This window comes from Camarhynchus parvulus, chromosome 3 (assembly GCF_901933205.1).
Source record: "Camarhynchus parvulus chromosome 3, STF_HiC, whole genome shotgun sequence".
NCBI lineage: Eukaryota > Metazoa > Chordata > Aves > Passeriformes > Thraupidae > Camarhynchus > Camarhynchus parvulus.
In genome coordinates this window covers 30,460,089-30,479,334 of record NC_044573.1, presented here as the reverse complement: position 1 = coordinate 30,479,334, position 19,246 = coordinate 30,460,089, and the positions used below count along the sequence as shown (strand labels likewise).

At 55.6% G+C, this 19,246-nt stretch overlaps 1 protein-coding gene across 1 annotated transcript; it reads right to left on the bottom strand.

Moving 5' to 3' along the window:
• Window positions 1-4,488: 4,488 nt before the first annotated feature.
• Window positions 4,489-17,892, bottom strand: NFKBIE (NFKB inhibitor epsilon). The gene is made up of 6 exons (XM_030944544.1): window positions 17,534-17,892; window positions 7,189-7,291; window positions 6,082-6,313; window positions 5,818-5,906; window positions 5,291-5,539; window positions 4,489-4,970 (listed from the first exon to the last, which is right to left on the bottom strand). The coding sequence occupies exons 1-6, from the start codon at window positions 17,890-17,892 to the stop codon at window positions 4,905-4,907; spliced, it is 1,098 nt and encodes a 365-aa protein (XP_030800404.1). The 3' UTR covers window positions 4,489-4,904.
• Between the last annotated feature and the right edge of the window lie 1,354 nt (window positions 17,893-19,246).

Here is a 19,246-nt window from a genome sequence, read left to right as displayed (position 1 = left end):
TCTGGTAAAGGTGGTTGCTCTGGAACATGTGGACTTAGAACCCTGGATTCCCAGGATTAGAGAGAACGCTGCTATAACCATCTGGTTTTGACTACACTCTTACTCCAAATGTCAGGAGCACCTCACACCTCACCTTTCTAAGTTAAACTTTAGCACAGCTTTTGGGTGGAAAAGGAAAAGGTCACTGAACAGAAGAATTTAGTCCTACCTAGAAGCTCATGTTTCAAGCCTGTGGCAATGAGCAACCTTCCTCTGGAAGCAAACAGTTCAGAGCTTTCCCCTCCAGCTATGCCAGGTCAATGGAGAGGCAGCGTTTGGGGCTGCCAGCCTCCCCCAGCTCCCCATGCAGCCCTGGAAGTGTGCCAAGGCATTCCTCACAGCTCAGAGGAAATTACCAGGGTTCACCCACTTGACAAAACACAGCCAGAAAGCAAGGCTGGAAAGGAACTTTCCTACCAGCTGTCTGGTTGGGATTTTACCAGGACTATGCAATGAGGTATAGCTGATATTCTTCAGCTGTAGCTGTAAGAAGTGATCTAGCCAGCTTTAAACCAGTTTTAATAGGCGTTGAAGGAGTTCTTCCCTTCACTGTCCTCTCTCTCACAGAGGCAAACCTGCAATATTCAGGGGCACCAGGTACTCAAAAGAATGAGCAAGCAGGCAACAACTTCCTACACACAAGGCCACCTGCATCCCCCTCACAAAGCAAGCTGCAGATTCCTGCATCAGGGTACAACATTTCCCGGGTCCACACTACATCCCTGCCCCAGTTCCCTCAGTTGAAAAAGCCTCCCAGTTCCTTGGGGACCAGGTGAGAGTGCTGTGGGCTGGCTACATAAACACACACCAGAAAAGCTCCTGTGCCTGAAAGGGACAGAGTTGTTAATTCGTCCTCCACCTGAAACAAGCGAGTCAGAGGAACTTAGGCCCTATTTAGGGGTGTACCTGGCCCCAATGTTGTATAACTGTGACCTCTGGTAACTCCCACACGAAACTCAGAAATTTACAAACTTAGCGACTTAGAAAATTACAAACTTTAAGGACTTTAAAGGCAAGAAAGTCCCCTGCCATTTCACGAGCAAGCACTCCCATCAACCTCTTGGGAAAGACCTCAGGGACTTTTCTCATCCTCAGCTACTGTGACCAGGCCCTTGGAGTTCAATAACCCGACCAAAGCTGGGGCTGTGTTTCACCCAGAAAACTCCCTTCTATGACTTAGAAGACATAGAAATTCCCAGACCAGGGAGAGGTGCATATAGCTAGGGGTGGATTTCTTTGCCTGTTTCCTACTCCTCTGTCTCCCCCCTCCCCTGGAAAAGACAGTCTGACACCTCCACTCAATCTCTCCTGCTGCAGGGGCACCATTGCAGGCTCAGATACTGTGGGATGCAAAACCAGCGCTCAGTGCTCCTGAGTTTGTCCGTATTAAGTAACTGTGGCTGACGATGGGGTGCAGAAATGCCGTTCACTTTTGCAGAAGTCAGATATAAATGACAGGGTCTGTTGCCACATTTGCAACTGAGAGGGACTGTGCAAGCTCCATTCAGCACGACTGCGCCTGCTGTTACCCCGCCAGCTCCTGCAGCGCTGCCATGGGCGGAGAATCAGCTCCGCTCTCCCACAGCGACCGTGAAGAGGAGGCTATGGAGGGACAATGGCTCTCTATGCCCGCGCTAGCAATTCCCAGGCCCTGAGAGCTGACTCCGTGCAGCAGCCCCTGCCCTCTGCCCAGGCTGGGAAGGAACAGGGACGCCAGTGTTACAGGTAGAAAGCAGGGGGGGCGAGCAGGCAGCACGCTGAGGCATGAAAGGAGCCTTATTCTGCGGAGCAGCCCAGGAGCCGAGACAACGGAGCCGGCCGCTGCTCCCCTGGGCACTGCAAGGGCAGCTCTCAAAGGCACCGCTTCAGAGCCGGGCTGGCACCCAGCCCTCTGCCTGGCATGGACAGCCTGGGTCCCCGCTCTGAAAAAGATCCCTGCCTACAGCCCCGATACTGTTCAGCGCGCCTCCAGCGCCTGGAAGGGCTGAGGTCAAATGCAAGCTTGGAGCTGACAAGTCCATACTAACATCTCGGCATCTCGCTGTCCCTGTCCCTGCACGCAGCTGGGTCGCAGGGCTGCCTGCCCCTGCCGCCCCTGCCCGGGGGCCACAGCAGAGACACCGGCTCCCCGCCGCTCCCCGCCGGCCGTGGGGCACCCCCGCCCGGGCACGGCGCGGGGCTCCCGGGAGGGGCGAGCCCTACGCCTGCCGCTCCGGGGCTTCTGTGCCCGAGGCTCCGGTGGCCTCGAGGGAGAAGCAGCGAGCGGCCGGGTGCGGGACGAGCGTGGCCCCGGCGCCGCCTCCCTGCCCGGCGGTCACGTTCGCAGCGAGCAGGCCGGCAGCGCGGCGCAGCCTTCGCAGGGAGCTGCCGCCCGCGGGCCGGCCCGCCCTCCGCGCCCGCCCCGGCCTCGTTACCCACCTGCGGCCCGGCCCCGGCCCGGTGTCGGCCGGCTCCCCTCGGCTCCGCTCCCGGCGGCGGCCGCGGCGGCGGAACCCCGCCCGGCGGGCGCGCTGCGCGCCCCACAGCGCCCCTGCCGCTCCGGAGGGAGCGCGGCCGGTGGGGCCGCGGTCACGGGAGCACCGGATCAATCAGGCTGGACGAGCTGAGATCATGGAGCCCAAGCGATGAGCGAACAGCACCATCTCAGCTAGACCGTAGCACTGAGTACCACAGCCAATCTTTCCTTCCACACCTCCAGCGAAGGTGACTCCACCACTTTCCTTGGCCTGTCTACTCCTATGTCTCATTGCCCTTTCTCCTCCTACCATCCAACCTAAATCTCCCCTGGCATAGCTTGAAGTTATATCCTCTTGTCCTGGCACTAGTTGGTTGCCTGGGAAAAAAGGCCGATCCCCACCTGGCTACACCCACCTTTCAAGGAGGTGTAGAGAGTGACAAGGTCTCCCCTGAGCCTCCTTTTCTCCCAGCTCCCTGAGCAGCTCATCATAGGGCTTTTGCTCCAAACCCTTCCCTCACCAGCTCTGTTGCCCTTCTCTAGACATGCTCCAGCACCCTCTTGAAGTGATGGGCCCAGAACTCGACACAGGACATGATGGGAGGCCTCACAAATGCACAGGGATGATGACTTCCCTAGTCCTGATGGCCACACTATTCTTGATTCAAGCTAAAAGCCTTCAAAGCTGACCCCCAGCCCCATCCCTGCCCCCTGTCTCAGGTTAGCCCTGCACTGGGCACAGCCACAGCTGGTCCCTGGGGCAGGTGCTGCTCAGGGACTGCAGTCAGTATGGCACCTACTGCAAGCCCTGCTTCCAAATCCCCTATCCCAGCCCCAGGCATGGCTGCAGGGCCAGCTGGAGCCAGCACATGGATGCTCAGTGATGTTTTACAAGACACCTTTTTGAAACAAATAGTTTTATTTTAAAATAACAAAACAAACAAAAAAGTGCAGATGACTTGTTTCTGCCTTTTCCCTTTGCTCCCAGCTACAGCCCTGGCCACACCATGCCACACTGCCCTGCAGCATCGGTCATCTCTTCTTTGGGCAGCCTGGAAGTGCCTCATGTCCCTTGTGAAAGATGTCCTTGAAACAGCCCCATGGGTTTGCAGCAGGGCTGAGGCCCTGCCAGAAGGTGAGAGGCAAAGACTCAAAAGAAACAGAGCAATCCAGCTTTGGACTCCTGAGGATACCAGGCAAGGTCCAGAGGCCTGGGGGGTCTTTATGTTGCTTTCCTGGCAGCATTCCCTTACAAGAAGGGAGGAAGAAGACAAGAGCTAACTCTAGAGCATCCTGGTCGATTGCACCATCCAGTATTTGTCCCAAACAATAGCAGCTGCTCCCAGCAACAAGTGAGGAATTTTCCTGGCTGAGATGGGCTAAGTCATCTGTGCCTCCATTCCCACAGCACCTTTGGCTGATTTCCTAATGCATTGCATGTGCTCCTCTGGCTGGAGAAGTAAATGGCAGGGAAGGGTGGTGAGCTGAACAACAAAAGGGATGGGAAGATAATGCTGCCACCTCTTCCACTTTCGGCCTGGGAGGATCTAAAAGCCAGGGAAGACCCATATCCTAAGTTTTTTAACCCCTTCCAAGGCAGAAGAGGGGGCAGGATATTCCTGTACTCTGTGAGAGAGGAAATGACAGCACAGTAAAGCAGCAAGGTATCAGGCACAATGGCAGAAGCAGGGATCCACAACCTCGTCTTCAGCATCTCCTATGCTCTTTCTCCAGGCCTGCAGGCAGATGTTTGGCAAGACAGCATGGGAATAGAGCACCTTGCTGGGATCCCCAGCCTCCCCTGAGCACTAGAAAGGCTCTGCAAGAGGGGAAGGCCCTGTGCTCCCACTCACCTTCTGCGGTGTGAAGGACTGAGGGAGCAGGCAGACTGGGGAAAGCCCTGTAGCCTCGTGTCCCCAAGCCCCCGCGGTGATACACAGCCTCCTGACGCTGTGGGGTGGGTTCAGTCACATGAGACCTCTGGTGCCCACAGTAACAACAAACATTTATTAGAGTGAGTGTTGACTCTCCTCACCCCACACTTATTCTGATGGGGTGCCAGACGATGCTCTGTCCGGCCTACAGTGTGAAAATGAGTCCTCTCCTACTCCTTCCCTGTGTACGCTGGAGATCCCCACAAATAAGACCCACAGCAGGGAGGGAAAATTCAGTCCTGCTGCAGTGCACAGATTCTAAAAGAAAAGCCTCCCCTGTGTAGTGCTCATAATGCCACCTTCTTCCATCTGGGAAGGCAGCCTGAGGCAAACCAAACTTTTCCAAAGAGGGGAGGGACAGTGGGATAAGTCTCCCCAAGTGTCTCTGCTCCCACTGAAATGCAGGCAGGCAAGATCCTAGTGGGCAGCAGCACAGAGGAAGGAGGCAGCCCAACAGGCCAAAGGAGTCCATCTGCTCATTCAGAGCACACAACAGGCTTCCCTGAGATCTTCAGGTCATCGAAGGGCAACAAGGCAAGGAGCTGCAAAGACCAAGGGTATGGACATGTAAGCATTCAGGGTTGTGTCTCCACCAAGCTGGGGTAGGGGCCCAAATCTTCCCTCCACCCAGTCCTCCAGCCTCCCACATCCCCAGGGAAGTGCCAAGAAGCCCTATCTAGGCTTCTCCTAGGGCTCGAGGCAAAAGGCAGTTATCCCACACATCACAGAGCCAATGCTTACAACATACAGGGAAGGATAGAAACAGCTGGAAACTCCTCCTAGGAGGGTCCCTTTAATCATCCAACTCCTGAACCCCCTGACACACTTGCAGAGCCACAGGCTTCCCCGCACAGAGACTCACATCATCGTTGCCATCAGCCAGGTCCTGAGCTGTCTCATTCTCCATGTTCCTCAGCAGGGTGTCAGCCCCGGAGTGGGAGAGGATGGCGGCGATGGCAGCGTCCCTGCGGCCCACGGCCAGGTGGAGCGGAGTGCACCCGTTGTACATCTGGGCATCCACGAAGGCCCCGTGGCGCAGCAGGAACTGCACAGCCCTGCGGTTGTGGCACTCCACAGCCAGGTGCAACGGGGTCTTCCCGCTCGTGCCCTCCTGCAACCCACAGATCACAAGGGTGTGGGTGGGGGGGTCCCCTCAGATGGGCCCTGCAGCACCCACCCACACCCCCTTGACTGGGTGCAGAGGGCAGTCCCCACCCTGATTGCTGTCAGAGCACCCAACAACCTCTCAAGGATCTTTACTTTCTGCTCCCTCAAAATTCAATGCTCCCAAGCCTCACAGCAGTGCCTGGCCCAGGGCTGAAGGGAGTGCCCAAAGGAGAGACCCACCATCCCAGCCTTTACAAAACATCACACCATGCCCAGTCTTACCCGAACATCAATGTTGGCACCACTCTCCAGCAGCAGAGACATCATAGGGATGTTCCCTTTCAAGGTACTGATGTGCAGACAGGCCAAGCCTGTGATGGGGAGGCAGAAGAGAGAGCCACAGTCAGCCCAGACCACCTTGGGGCACCCCAATCCCAGCTGCATTCCCATTCTGCTGTGCTCCTGGATCCCTGCATACACATCTCATGGTCTCTGCCTTAATCTGGCCAGCAGCTCTGTCACAGCAGTGCTGTCCCCAGGTCTCACCTTGCCAGTTCTGGAGCTGCAGGTCCTGGTGGTGCCCACGGGGCTGAGCTGTGCCATCCGGCGTGGCTGTGCCCTCCAGCAGCTGCTGGGCACACTGCAGGTGCTGCTGCTCGCAGGCCAAGTGCAGCGGGGTGTTGCCATTACGGTCCTGCAGCCCGGGGTTCACTCCCTTGTGGATCAGTGCCTGGATCACACTGGGCTGCTCCAGGTACACAGCCAGGTGGAGCGGGGTCTGGAGAGAAATTAGAGAGGGGACTGATGTCACCCAAGGGGTCCCGAGCCAGGTAATAAGTGATATAGACTTCATGATTTATAGAAGGTTGAATTGTTTTTTTTATTAAGAAACCCATACTTTTATAGACAGTCATGATACAGCTGGACCTAACTGGTTCTCTAATTAAAACACTATCACTACTGGTTAATTAAGAAATTGCCCTTTGGTAAACAAATCTCTATAACACATTCTACATGTTCACAATACTAGGTGTAGTAAGTTAAGATAAGAATTGTTTCTCATTCTTTTCTCTTATCTTCTCATGTCCTTTCCCAGAACAATGCCTGGGAAAGTTGTGTTTCTCTCTGTGGCCAGAGACCTGTTGCCACAGGGGAGGGTGCCCTTAGGACAGGAGGTATGCTGAGCCCCACAGGTCTCTAGGAGCTAGCCTGGCAGCCAGAGCTGACTGCCACGCAGGACACCCCCATCCCTGTGGTGGCATAACATGTGGCTAGCACTGGTGGGGTCACACAGCTTGCTGTTCCCCTGCGCCTCAGCTCATGGATCACCCATGGAGACATCTCATTCTCCCAAGTTATCTACCCTGCCACATTCAAGCCATGCCTCTTCCATGGCTGTCTGCAATGTCCTGGGGCCATGTAAAGAAACTATTCACCCCACAGTGCTGGGAGCTGTCACACTTTTCTCTCAGGGTATCTCCACCTCCCTTATTCCCCTCCCTGCAAAGAGGCTGCACACACAGGACCTTCACCATGCTCTGGGGGAAGCAGGTGTGGGCTCCTGGGGAAGGGACAGATGGATTGAGCAGCTATCCAGGGAACAGCCTATGGCATTTCTCTTCCTCACATCTTCTGCCTATCACAACAGCATACCTGAAAAAGATCATTTTGGATCTCCAGCACCTCCCTGGGTAGCTGAGCGATGCAGCAGAGTGCTACAGCTGGGACACAGTGGATAATGGCCAGATGAACCAACCTACAGGGGGTTAATGGTGACAGGAGAGAAAAAAAAGAGAAATAAGTCCCGAGTGCCACGCTCAGGAACAGAGATCCTTCCCTGCTGCATGAAGGCATAATCTCCCTGCTTCCTCCAGTCTCCTTCCCTCCAGGTTTGAGGTCCTCCATCTTGCCCTCTCCCTGGGGAAGCTCAGCAGAGGGGCAAGGCAGGAGCATGGTCTGAGGCTCCACATGGCAGTCCTTCACTCTGATCCCCAAGGGGAACAGACCCTCCTGCCCCTGCTAAGCAACACAGGGTGCTCCCTCACAGCATGTGTAGAGTTTCAGTCTGGCACTGCCCAAAGCCAGGCCTCCAATCCTTTGGTGTAGGTCCAAAGAGCCTGGGTTGTCTTTCCCAGAGTCCAGGAGCTGGGTTTGGTGGCTGTGGAGAGAGGTCTGGGCTCTGGCAGCTACATGGGGAATTCCAGTTCTCTCCTGCCAGCTGCACACTGTACTTCTGCTTTCCCTCCACAAAGGCAAACAGTCAAAGCTGGGCAGGAGCCCAGGGCTGGTCCAAGATCACCTGCATGGCACAGTCCATATGGCAGGCGATCTGCTGGTCCCACACTGATTTCCTCTTCTCTCCCCCACATCCTTCCCTTTCAACACTGCCACGGCAGGGCTGGCACGCAGCCCGCCAGCACAGAGGGACACCAGAGATGCAGCTGTCAGAGCTTGGTGGCAAGCAGGGAGCTCTGATCCTCGGGACTGTGGTCCCCACAGCTATGCGTGGCCAGGCACCCGAGTCCCCCAGCCCAAGGACAGGTCTGATTTCCAGACGGCCCCTGCACAGTCAGAAGAGAAGCGAGAGCAGAACAGAGGCAGCACTGAGAGGGAATTTCCAGTCTCCCCTGCCAACCTCCTGTCTCCCAGCCCTCCCACACTGAAGGGCCCATCCTCCCACCACAGGGCAGCCCCCACAGGCCAAACCTGGCCACTGTGGTCAGCAGGCAGCATCTTCCGCTCTCCACAGCAGGGCAGGCATGAGCTCAGCTCCTGACCCTCACCACTGCACTAGAGGCCCTGGGTAGCCTGTGTCTCTGGAAGGAACCAGCTCCAAACTGAAGGCTGGGCTCTGCCACCCCTGCTGCTTTGATGGAGACTGACACGGCCAAGAGATGGAGGGTGAGAGCTGTGCCAGCCCTGGCAAGACACCCTACTCTCCAGACAGCCCAGCTTTGGGATGCCACCTGCAATGTGGGGCATAAAGAGCATCCCTCCACAGGCAGGAGAACAGCACCTGGCCCTAAAGAACTGCAGACAAGAAGTGGGGCTGGGGTGGTCTTTTTGCCAGTTGCACTGGGACATACAAATGTGCTGAGAAGCTCAGAGGCCAGTCCCCAAGAATGTCTTTTATTGACCTCCTCCCAAGTCCTGCTTGAAGATCAAGCCAGCATCTGGGACCCCAGGCATCTTCAGCTGAAACCTGATTTTGAAGGCAAAATACATTCTACAGTTTCTAAAGGCCAGTTCCTCCACACCTGTCCACAGGGACAGGCTGTGCCCAACAGGAGAGGCTTTGTCCCCGGGGAAGTCCCAGGTTATGTTGCAGCAGGGAATTCCCCACTGGAAGGGGAGGCCACCCACACTTGCCTCCGCACAGCCATGGGGTGCCCCTCACTCCCAGGGCAGGAGAGGGGGCTGCAAGCAGGGGCCATGGGCAGGGTCTGGCCACCCTCCATGGACCATGAGGCAGAGGCACAGCCAAGGGACCCAGCCCAGGAACAAGGCAACCAGCTGTAAGGACAGCCCTCCCCTGATCAGGCTGTTACTGACCTAGCTTAGGTATGATCTGAGCAGGGAGGTTCCCTGCTAGGTTTGCCATCAGTCCCTGTGGCAGCACCTCAGCTGAGGTGTCCTTTGCACACTTGCAGGGACAGCCCCTGTTTCTCCAAACCTGCTCCCAGGCACCACGTCCAGGAAGAAGCTGCAGGATCTGCCTTTTTCAGGTACAGCAGAGTTAAGACCGCTAAAATAAGGGACTTTCCACGGCAATTCAGCTTGAACTTTAAACTGCTGGTGCTTTCGCTTTCCAGAGCCTCGCTGGGCTCCCAGGAGAGAGAGCAGCGGTCATGCTTGTGTCCCACGGCAGACAGCCCTGGTGCCCCAGGAATCCCCCGGGGCCCCTCTGTCACTACCCACACCACACTGCACTGTCATGTGGGGACGAGCGGGGCGGTCACCCGGGGGAGATGGAAACTCCCGACAGCCTCTGCCATTGCCAGCACCTCACTTGTCCTGGCTTGGCTGCCTCTGCAGCTCAACAAGGCACTGGAGCCGCTTGAGGCTCGGCTGACACTGAGCTAGTTTGGGCATCCCTGCTGCAGAGGCAACGGCGGTGACCATTCCCCTGGCCAGAGCTCCGGCTTTCACCTCCAGCTGGGATGTGCCTGATTTGAAGGATTGCTTTCCCCCTCCCCCTTCCTTCTCCACCCGGAGGCAGCCTCCTCCTGGGCTTTCATTTCTGCATTCGTTCCCGCCTTTCCTCATTATCAGCCCTCAACTTCCTGAAATGGCTGCAAGAACCTGAGCTACTCGGGGGTATCATCGCAAAGCCAGTGGGCGGGGAGGAGCTCACCATGAGCACACGTGCCCTGAGGCATTCTGTGCCACCGGCAGTGCTGCCAGTCAGGAACTGGGATTGTCTCCTCACTCAGGAAACCTCTTACACCCAGGAGACCCGAGGGGCAGGAATCGTGCCAATCTCCACTTTTTCCCACCTCTCTCTGTGTCACAGCAGCTGCGTGGTCCAGCTGCTGATGGGCTGCTGTGCGCTGGCACACGGTGTGCCAGAGCCAGGGCATGGCGATGGAGAGACCCACTGGCTGCCAGAACCTCTCCATGCCCAGCCACAGCAGTGTGCCCTTGCCGCAACAAGCCCTCTGCCCTGCCGTACTCAGATCCTTGCCCATCCTGGGCTGCCTGCACATCTCTCCTCTGCTTTCCTCCACTTGCCTGCCCCCTGCCTCCCCATGCTCTTGTCTGCAGTGCTCCTGGCTACAGCCACCGGGGTGGGTGTCCAGCAGGAACAGTCAGAAAGGGCAACAGGGAGTTTTGAAAACGGCGCGGGATGGAGCTGTGAGCAAGGGAAACACAGCATGAGCACAGACTGCTGGGTTCATTCTCAGCTTTTCCACTTGCTCACCAACTTTGTCCTGGCATAAGGCAACTCAACACTCTGAATCACAAAGGCACAGGACACCCCCGGCACAAAGTGATCTACCCCTGCAGCAGAGAGGTTGGGGCTATCCCTGGGGATATCCCAGGGAATGTACATGCAATGCCCAAAGTGGTCCTAGCTTAGGCACAGAAAAGCATCCATTTCCACAATGCTGTCCATCTCCAACTTCTGAGTGACCTTAAGTGGCCAGTAGGAAAAGTTTCCACACATGAGGACTGGAGGCAGGAGAACAGGGTAGCTGTTCTCACACCCAGCTCTGACACACAAGCAGAATGGATGAAGTCTCACCAGTTCTCTGGCTATCCTTTTCCATCTCTCTAGAAAAGGAGCTGACCATGCAGATCCCTCCATCTGTAAAGCAAGACACCTTGTCCACAAAGTAGCCTCACCCTTCACCATATCACCCCAGAAGCACCTTAATCAGGAGATCCAGCATTCAACTGAATTTGCTTTGAAAAGTTCTTTCCCTCTCTAGATAAGGTCCCTGCCTGCAGCAGGAACAGCTCATTCCCAGCTCCTTGTTTTGGCTGAGTGGAGCAGTAGATCATGCAAACAATTCACACAAGAGAAACTTGTTCAGGGGAGGAAATGGCCCAGCAGCAATAGAAAAGAGAAAAGGGAGGAGGAAAAGAGCAGGGGAATCCCACGCTTACCCTGCTCTCCTGTTCCAGCCCTGTAACCTGCACTGCTAACCGCTTCCTCAGCCACCAGCATGAACTCTGCCAGTGGCTTAGCAAGCACAGCTCACCCTGCCCTGCAGCCCTGAACCAGCCCAGCCTGGCTCCCTTCCTTCCTCCCCACATACCAGTGCAATGCTGCCCCGCTCCATGGAGCTGCTCCAGCTGCCCTCTGGCAGCTCCAAGGGAGTAGTGGATCTCAGCTGCCTTATCTCATCTTCTGTGCTCCTGCCCTGCAGGTTTCATCAGCCCTTCCCTGGGAAAGGCAATCCTTGAATTTGAGTGGACGGGGGTTTGGGATGCAACTGGAGGGAGGCTGCAGCTAGAGGGATGCAAAGCCCTTTCAGCCACATTGGGTTCAGCATTCCTAATTTCCAGTCTGGGCAGCAGCTGCTTCCCAGCCTGCTGCTCCTGGGGCCAGAGTGAGGGATGGGAACTGAGAGGTGAGCCGAGGAGACAGTCTCACCTTTCCTGAGGTGCTCTGCAGAGGGTCTGGTCTGACTGCTTGAGGATGAGGGAGGCTGGAGGCTGACTGGCAGGAGAGGCAGAAGGGCTGTGGGCACCCCGTTTTTCAGTGAGGTGGGGATGAGAAGGTACCCTGACCTCACAACCTCTAGATTCTGTACCCACACATGTGAGAGTTTTGCTCCATTTCTGAGCAGATGGTGGCTCTGGGACTGCAGGAGCACTAAACATCAAATGCATGTGGGCTGTTCCCTGCAAAACAAGGGGCCTGTCCCATACTACTGTCTAGGCACAGATGGGCCAAGCCAGAAAACAGGTCAGCCCACCCAAGCAGGGGCCAGTCACCATCAGAGAAACATGATGAACAACTTCAATAAAAGCAGCAAATATGCCAAAAAGTCCACTGACTGTGGACAGTCCATTCCAAACAGAACAAACTCACACCTGACTCCTTGGGAGGCAAATACATTCTACAGTTTCTGTACACAAAGAGATATCTTGAGGTCAGAAGAGCCTCTTACAAGAGGAAAGCGCCTGGACTTTGCCAGGACCTGTACAACACACCCTAGCAATCATTTACAACTCCACAGATATCCTCACTGTCTCAGGATTTTCTTTTAATGAGGCACGAGCCGTGGGTCTAAGATGCCTCAGGGCCCCCCTTCAGCTCTGGATCTGCCCCAGTCAGAGGGGCTTCCCAGCTCTGTGACACAGAGAGCATCCCACGCAGCTCATTGATAGGCATGCAGCAGCCGCTCTCACAGCTCACGGCCCACAGCCCACAAGCTCTTCCTACACAGTCATGTCTGACTCCTCATTTTTTCACGTTATACTAAAAAAACCCAGACCCAAGCCAATAAAGAATAACAAATTTTGTGTTTAATTAGCTGAGCTCAACCTGTCCCAGCAGCAGTCAAGCCTGCCTGCAGAGTGCAAGGACCTGAAGCTCTCTGCACCTTGGCTGATCTGATCCAGGCTTCTGCATCCCAGGACATGGAAATTTCCAGCCATTCTTTCCTTTCCTCTGTGCTGAAGATCCCTGTGTTTGTCCCCAGCTCCGAGGCAAACCTAGGCAGGTGGAAAGTTTGAAGAAACTTCCTCCAGGCCAGGCTGAAGTCATCCAAACAGGGGAAAAAACCTCTTGCCTGCACAAGCTCAGGAAGCTGCCAGGGCTTACCCACTTCACTCCAAAACTGTTATGTGTGTGACCCCTGCAGCAGCCAGATAACTTCTGGGGCATTCCAAAGCAACTTGTGCAGAGCTGCCTGGCCTTGCTTAGAGGGACACCAAGCTCTCCTGTTTACCAAACTCCTTAGCACACACAGAGGAAGAGCTGAGAGTTCAGGGACAGGGAACTGGACACAGGAAAATCTCCCTCCTGGCAGACCCATGTTAGGATTCACTTTCTCTAATGCCCCACAATTGGCAGCGTGCTAGGGAATAACTTGGGATGGACTTGAATCCTGGCAGTCAAGCAATGTTTCTAAAAACCCTCTGGTAAAACCAAGAGCATCTCCACTTTCCATTAACTATGGTCATCCCACTGCTGGGCAGCTGGCAACAAGCCCAGCTCAGCAAAGCAGGGGGACTCCCAGCCTGACCAGCAACAAGGTGCGCTCCCTGCATCTGACTTCTTTAATCCTTCTCCTAAAACTGAGTCTGTCCAGTCCTCTGTTTCTTTTTCCTTCCTTCCCTTTCTTTTATCTTTGCTGTCACGCTCTGAGCACTCCCCCAGGTGCACAGGGGTTTGGCAACACCCTCGTACAGCAGGGCAAGTAGTGAGAAGCGGCCAAACTGGAGCAGACAACCTGAATGGGAACAACCTCTATTCCCCTGATCAGGGAAGATCTCCAGCTCAAGACCACATGACTGCAGAGGGTTATGATTGGCACATGCCAATGAATGGTTAGAAGTGGCTCCTGGCCCCTTGAAGATGAGCCTCATGCTCAGTGACAGCCCATGCAGACAAGGGAGGCCCCTTCACTGCCATCATGTGAAGAGTTCAGAACACCAGCTCCCATAGGGCTCTGATTTTACTCGATTAACTGTCCCCAAGCCCTCGTTAAGGCATTTCAGCCCACGAGTCACTGGCACGTGATTTCTTATCAGCAGATGGGGCACCACTTGTCTCTGGTGGAAGGAGGAAGTCAGGCTTCCTCTGCTCCCCTCCCTCCCTGAAACACACACCCAACCAAAACCACGCAGTCCCATTTTCCATCTCAAGGAGGCCTAGGTCTTCCTTCTGTGATCAGGCTGGGGTCCCTCAACTCTCACCCCTGCAGAGGTGCTGCACTGCTTTGCATACAGAGCCCCATGCAGAAGACAGTCACTCTCCTGCAGAGGCACAGCCCCCAGCCTCTCCATCACCATGAGATCAGGTACAATGGCAGAAAGTGGTGTGCGGCCCAAGGACCAGCACGGGCAGGAAAGAAAACATGTTCTGTATAGTCCTAGAGAGAGGAAACTGTGCTTCACTTCACACTCTCATGAATCAACTCTGCCTCTCCAGAGCTGGCAAAGGCTGACATCAGCCCAAGGAAATGGGGAGGTTTTCTCTTGTGCTGGAACAAAACCAGGTGATCCCTTCACACCCCATTTCACCTCCAAGGAGCTGGTCCCACACTCATCCTTTTCCCAGGATGGTGGAATTGTGCATCTGCCAGGTGAGGTTGGGAAGGACAGGGTTTCCCCAGTGAATCCTCACAAAGGCTGAGGTGGGCTGGAGGCTGGGGCACAACAATAAATGAGCCTGCAGTCCCCTCAGAGGCAGCCAGGCCCACAGCTGGAAAGCCCCTCTCTTCACTTCCACACAGAGCAGTCCCATCAGGACCCAAGTCAGCAGAAAAGGAGTTTGTTTACATGGAAGAGACAGATACTTGGAGTTGTAGGTCACAAGATGGATGTTTGGAGGAGACCATTTGAGTGCACAGGGTTTGTTCTCTAGCTGCCCACACGATAAGCAGGATACAGATCACTGCCCAAAGTGCACCCACCATCTTCCGCTTGCCACCCCACTCCTCATGCTTGACGTCAGCTGCCCTCACAGCCGAGCCACACTCTCTTGGGAACTGATGTGCCTTATTACTGCAGCTCTGACTTCCCTGAGGCAGAGGGGCTGCTAGTGGCACGAGGGAGCCACGGAGAGGATGACATTTGGGCAAATCATTCTTGGAAGACAGCACCCACGCATTTCACTGGCCATTATACCCCCGTCCTTCCTGTTAGCCAATTTCCCTCCTGCCAAAGTGAGACTCCTTCTAACTTTGGGCACAAGGAGAGACAGCTTTAGCCCCATTGCTTCATCCTGCCGGCTCTGACACTCCTCTGCTACAGAGGCAGGCAGGGAGGGAGGTATCCAAGGAGGATCCTGCTGACACTCCAACCGCCCAAGCATGTGCTCTTCAACTCTGCCTCCACCTCCTGTTTTTACCCCCCAAGTGCCAGGCTGACAAACACAGGCACACCTTGAGATGGCACAGGTGGGTAAGTCTGAGGGAGCTATGGACAGTGAAGATTTTTGTTAGATGTAGAGGCAAGACTTTTGCCAGCTCCCTTTGTGCAAGCCCAGTGCTCCTCTTAGCTCAGTAACAGCCAGGGCATCTGGGGAAACAGGAACTATTCATGAAGGCACAACAACCCCTGGACTTTTTGTATTTTCAAAATTACAATTACAGGAAAGTGTAGTTGCCCAAGTCTTCTGAAATATAATGATAGTATGATTTTAATTCTCTGCCTGGAGCTGTTTTGTGGCAGACATTTAAAAAAGGCACACAGGGAAATATGCTGCTGACAGAGATGAAAAGAAGACATGAAGATGGGTTTGTCTGGCTGGATGAAAGGGATGTAGCCTGTGGCCATCTGATCCCTTCTCTCTGGGGACATTCTGTCACTGGACGAGCAATTGCACCATAGACTTTAGCACTACTATCAGCCCTGACTTGTTTTCACATACAAAACCGGTGGCAGTTCAGTGAGTTCCTGCGTGCTCACAGTCCCCATCTGCATCAACCTGAGTGGTGGATGTTCAGCACTTCTAAATATAAATGCCACCTACCTCTGCCGCAGGGTCAGGAGGAGAGATAAGAATAGCGGAGGCACAAATCCACAGCCTCACCACTCTAACCACAAGAATAGTTTTTTTTCCCAGCAGTGGGAGTAGATCCCAGGAAAGCCTGCCTCCTGTGTGGACATGGTGAGCCCAGAGCTGTACAACCAGCAGACCTACAGCTCCCTCCCTCCGTCTTAACAGATTTCCTGTTCTGAAATGCCCTGTGAGTGAGAGAAAACAGAAGAGCAAAGGCAACCTCTGAGAGCCTCTCCTGCCTACAGTAACCAAGGCACCACTGATTAATGTTTTCCTAGTTAATAAGATGTTTGCATTAGGTCTCTCCAAGCCAGTCTGACAGTCAAAGGGCTTCAAGCACCAAACAAGACAGCCTCAAGCACTAAAAGCATCTCCAAGCAGCTGCATCTATGGGGCTCACTAATAAAACAGTAAGCAGGGAGCCCTGGGCACACCATGACAGACAAACCTGGGGGGAAGTGTTACTTCCACACCTCTGATTAAAAGATGCCTGGCTCTCTCCATGGGCACCTTGGCTCTGGCATTACAGCTGGGAAAACTGGCAAAGCTCCTCCATTCTGAGGAGCCACAGAACCAGCCTGTAGATACGACAGGACTAGAAAGCCTGTCTGGGGAGTGTGGGAGGCTGGGTTTAGTGTAACTTTGCTTGCCATGAGACTTCCAGCCAATCCTCAGAACAGATCCCAGAGTCAGCATTAAGGAACTAATTAGCAGATGCACAGATTCCTTCCTAACAGGGAAGTAAACACTCAGGCTGTCTCCCAGCTCATCTTCAGCTTCAATCCAGATGTGCTCTGCCAGGCAAGGACAGAGCTTTCTTGCAGCTCTCACTACTGCTTGATCATATCAGTGCCTCTAAGTTTCTCTTCCTCTTGCACCATTACTCAGTATTAAACTCCAGCCTGGTTTTGGGGCAAAGCTTCGCCCTCAGCTGTGAGAACACTTTGCTCACGTTCTGTGTATACACTCATGACGAAAACCTTCCATCGAGGGAATGTACAACAGGAAAAAATGCTGTGATTAGCTGAAGGTAATTACCAGAAACCAAACCAAATAACTCTGGCGTGATGCCTCTGCCCTTGAGAGGGCTTTACGGATGTGGGAAGCCCCCCTCGTTAAGAGAAACACTTGTCTCTGTCACAGAAGCTCAGGAGGGCAGCCCCACATCGGGATGTGCGTCACAACTCTGCCAAAACCCGCGGCTCTGCGGGCAAGTTGGCAAAGCAAGGCGATTCCCACCTGAGAACAAATAGTTCTTGGGTTGCTCGGTAGAGCAGTGTCTAACACGGCCATCGCAAGATCTTGCCCTGCACGGCTAATCTTGTTTCAGGACTTGCTTAGGTGCCATCTCATGCAGCCAAGCCTTCCCCATTGTGGAGGAAACGTTGCATTCTCTGGGGAAGAGGCAGTGGGGGAGGCTTGATTTGCTCCCCCCTTTGTTCTAGTTGCTAGCAGCCCCATGACAAGTGGAGGTGGGCTTCCTATGGTGGGTCCATTCTGGAGTGCCTCTCTTCCTGCTCACTCCGCTGGACCTGGCTCAGATACCTCTCAGGATGGCTCACACACCTCAGGCGGGTGAGAGGGGTCACCCACCCAAACCAGGATGCCAAGCACCCACGCACACCAAGGCAAGGCGGGAGGCTCTTAGGACAGGGGCAGGGGCCTTAACAACACGGCTGAGCGGATGCTCCTCGGGAGAGGGCTGGAGACACAAACACAGCCTGCCTTATCTCTAGGCTCCGGCTCCCCGCCGCTGCCAGGGGAGCAGCCCGGGGCTGGGGGGAAATGGCTCGCAGCTCCCCGGGGGTCACTCACGTGTCTCCGTCCTCCGAGAGGTAGGTGAGGGCGTCCAGCTGCTGCCGGCTGAGCCCCTCGGGCCGGGGCGGCGGCTCCTCGGGGCGGCCCCCCGGAGCCCCCGCCAGCCCGGGCAGAGCCTCGGGCAGAGCCTCGGGCAGAGCCTCGGGCAGGGCGCCGGAGCCGTAGCTGGAATCCAGCCGCTCCTCGGCGGCGGCGGCCTCGGCGAGGGTTTCCTCGGGGGCGGCCGGGGGGCCCTCGGGCGCGGCGGGGGTCTCCCTGCCGCCCGGCAGCGAGCGCAGCGACTCGATGCCCGAGTCGCACTGCCCGTCCTCGCCCTCCCAGCCCGCCGCTTCCTTGCCGCCCGCCATCCGCGCCATGGCTCAGCGCCCGCTGTCCGCCCGGCCCGGCCCGGGTCCCGCTCCCGGCCCCGCTGCCGGGGGGCTCATGGCCGGAAAGCCGGAGAGCGGCCGCCGGCGGAGGGTCTAAGGCGCCAGGGCTCCGCCTCCGCCACCGCCTCCTGCCCCGGCCCGCACTGAGTCAGCCGCGCCCGGCCCGCCCGGCCGGGATTCCCCCGCCGCCGCCCCGCCCCGGCACAGCCAGGGGCCGCTGCTCCCGCCCTCCTGTCCGGGGCAGCGCACAGGCACCGAGAGGGAGGAGAGACGGCGGCCACGGCAGAGGGGCCGGCATCCGGGGTGCGCGGGGCAGGGAGGCGGCAGCGCTGCGCTGCCCTGGGCCGGGCCGTGCACGCCGGTCCGTCCTGGGCCTGCCTCCCCCCTGCCCGGCTGGGTTGGGTTCTTTAAATAGCAGGCAGGTCTGCCAGGGCAGGGAGCGGGACCTTGTGCAAGCAGGCGGTGTGTGGGTGAGGATGCTGCAGCCTGTGCAGGTGCTGGGTGAAGCCACAGGCGCCGTGGGAAACAATATGGTGGATGCCACTTGCAGCAGAGGTGCAAACAAGGCGTTCCCCTTTCCCGTGTGCGTACATCAAACTGTTCCACCCAGAGACACCTTCTCATCTCTTCTGCCTTCACAGGGAAAGCCAGGACGTCACTGTAGCTGGCTGCACAAGCCTCTGGGTCCAGCCGCTTCTCACCACTGGTCTGTGGGGCAAATAGAAATTCTTTCAAAGCCTAGAGTGGCTACCAGGGCTCACAAAAGAGCAGCCCAGAAATAGAGATCAAAGCTGAGAATAGAAGGTCGAATGAAGGCCCAGCTCACTGCCTGTGAATGATTGACCAGACTGCATTTCAGTGCTCTCTTCCCAATGCCAAAACTCCTATGGATCTGCATAGATGTCATTACTTTCCAGTGTCCCAAACAGTGGGCTTTCCTCAAAAGACAAACTAGATAGCTCTGAACACAGCTGACACTTTAAAATCAATTTCACTTTTTGCATTTGTTGCTTGAGAGGACTTTCTGTCTCTGCAGGATGCCCATTCTTCCAATTCATCTGAGCAGGAGGGGAACAATCTCCTGCAAGGAAGCTTACCTGGGAAGAGCTTGGTGATGGATACTGGATGGAATCATACTGGATGGAATCATACTGGATGGAATCATAGGAGCCATATGCTAAATATTTCCTTATCCCACACTGCAGCTGCTGCTTTGGGTTTGTAGGAAGAAAGGTTTTGGGATGTGAGGGCAGCAGCAGGGAGACAGATAAGTCTCTTTGGGCGTCAATGACTTCCAGTCACAAGTTTTCTTCCCATGCTCAGGATCTGTTTCTGTGTCTCT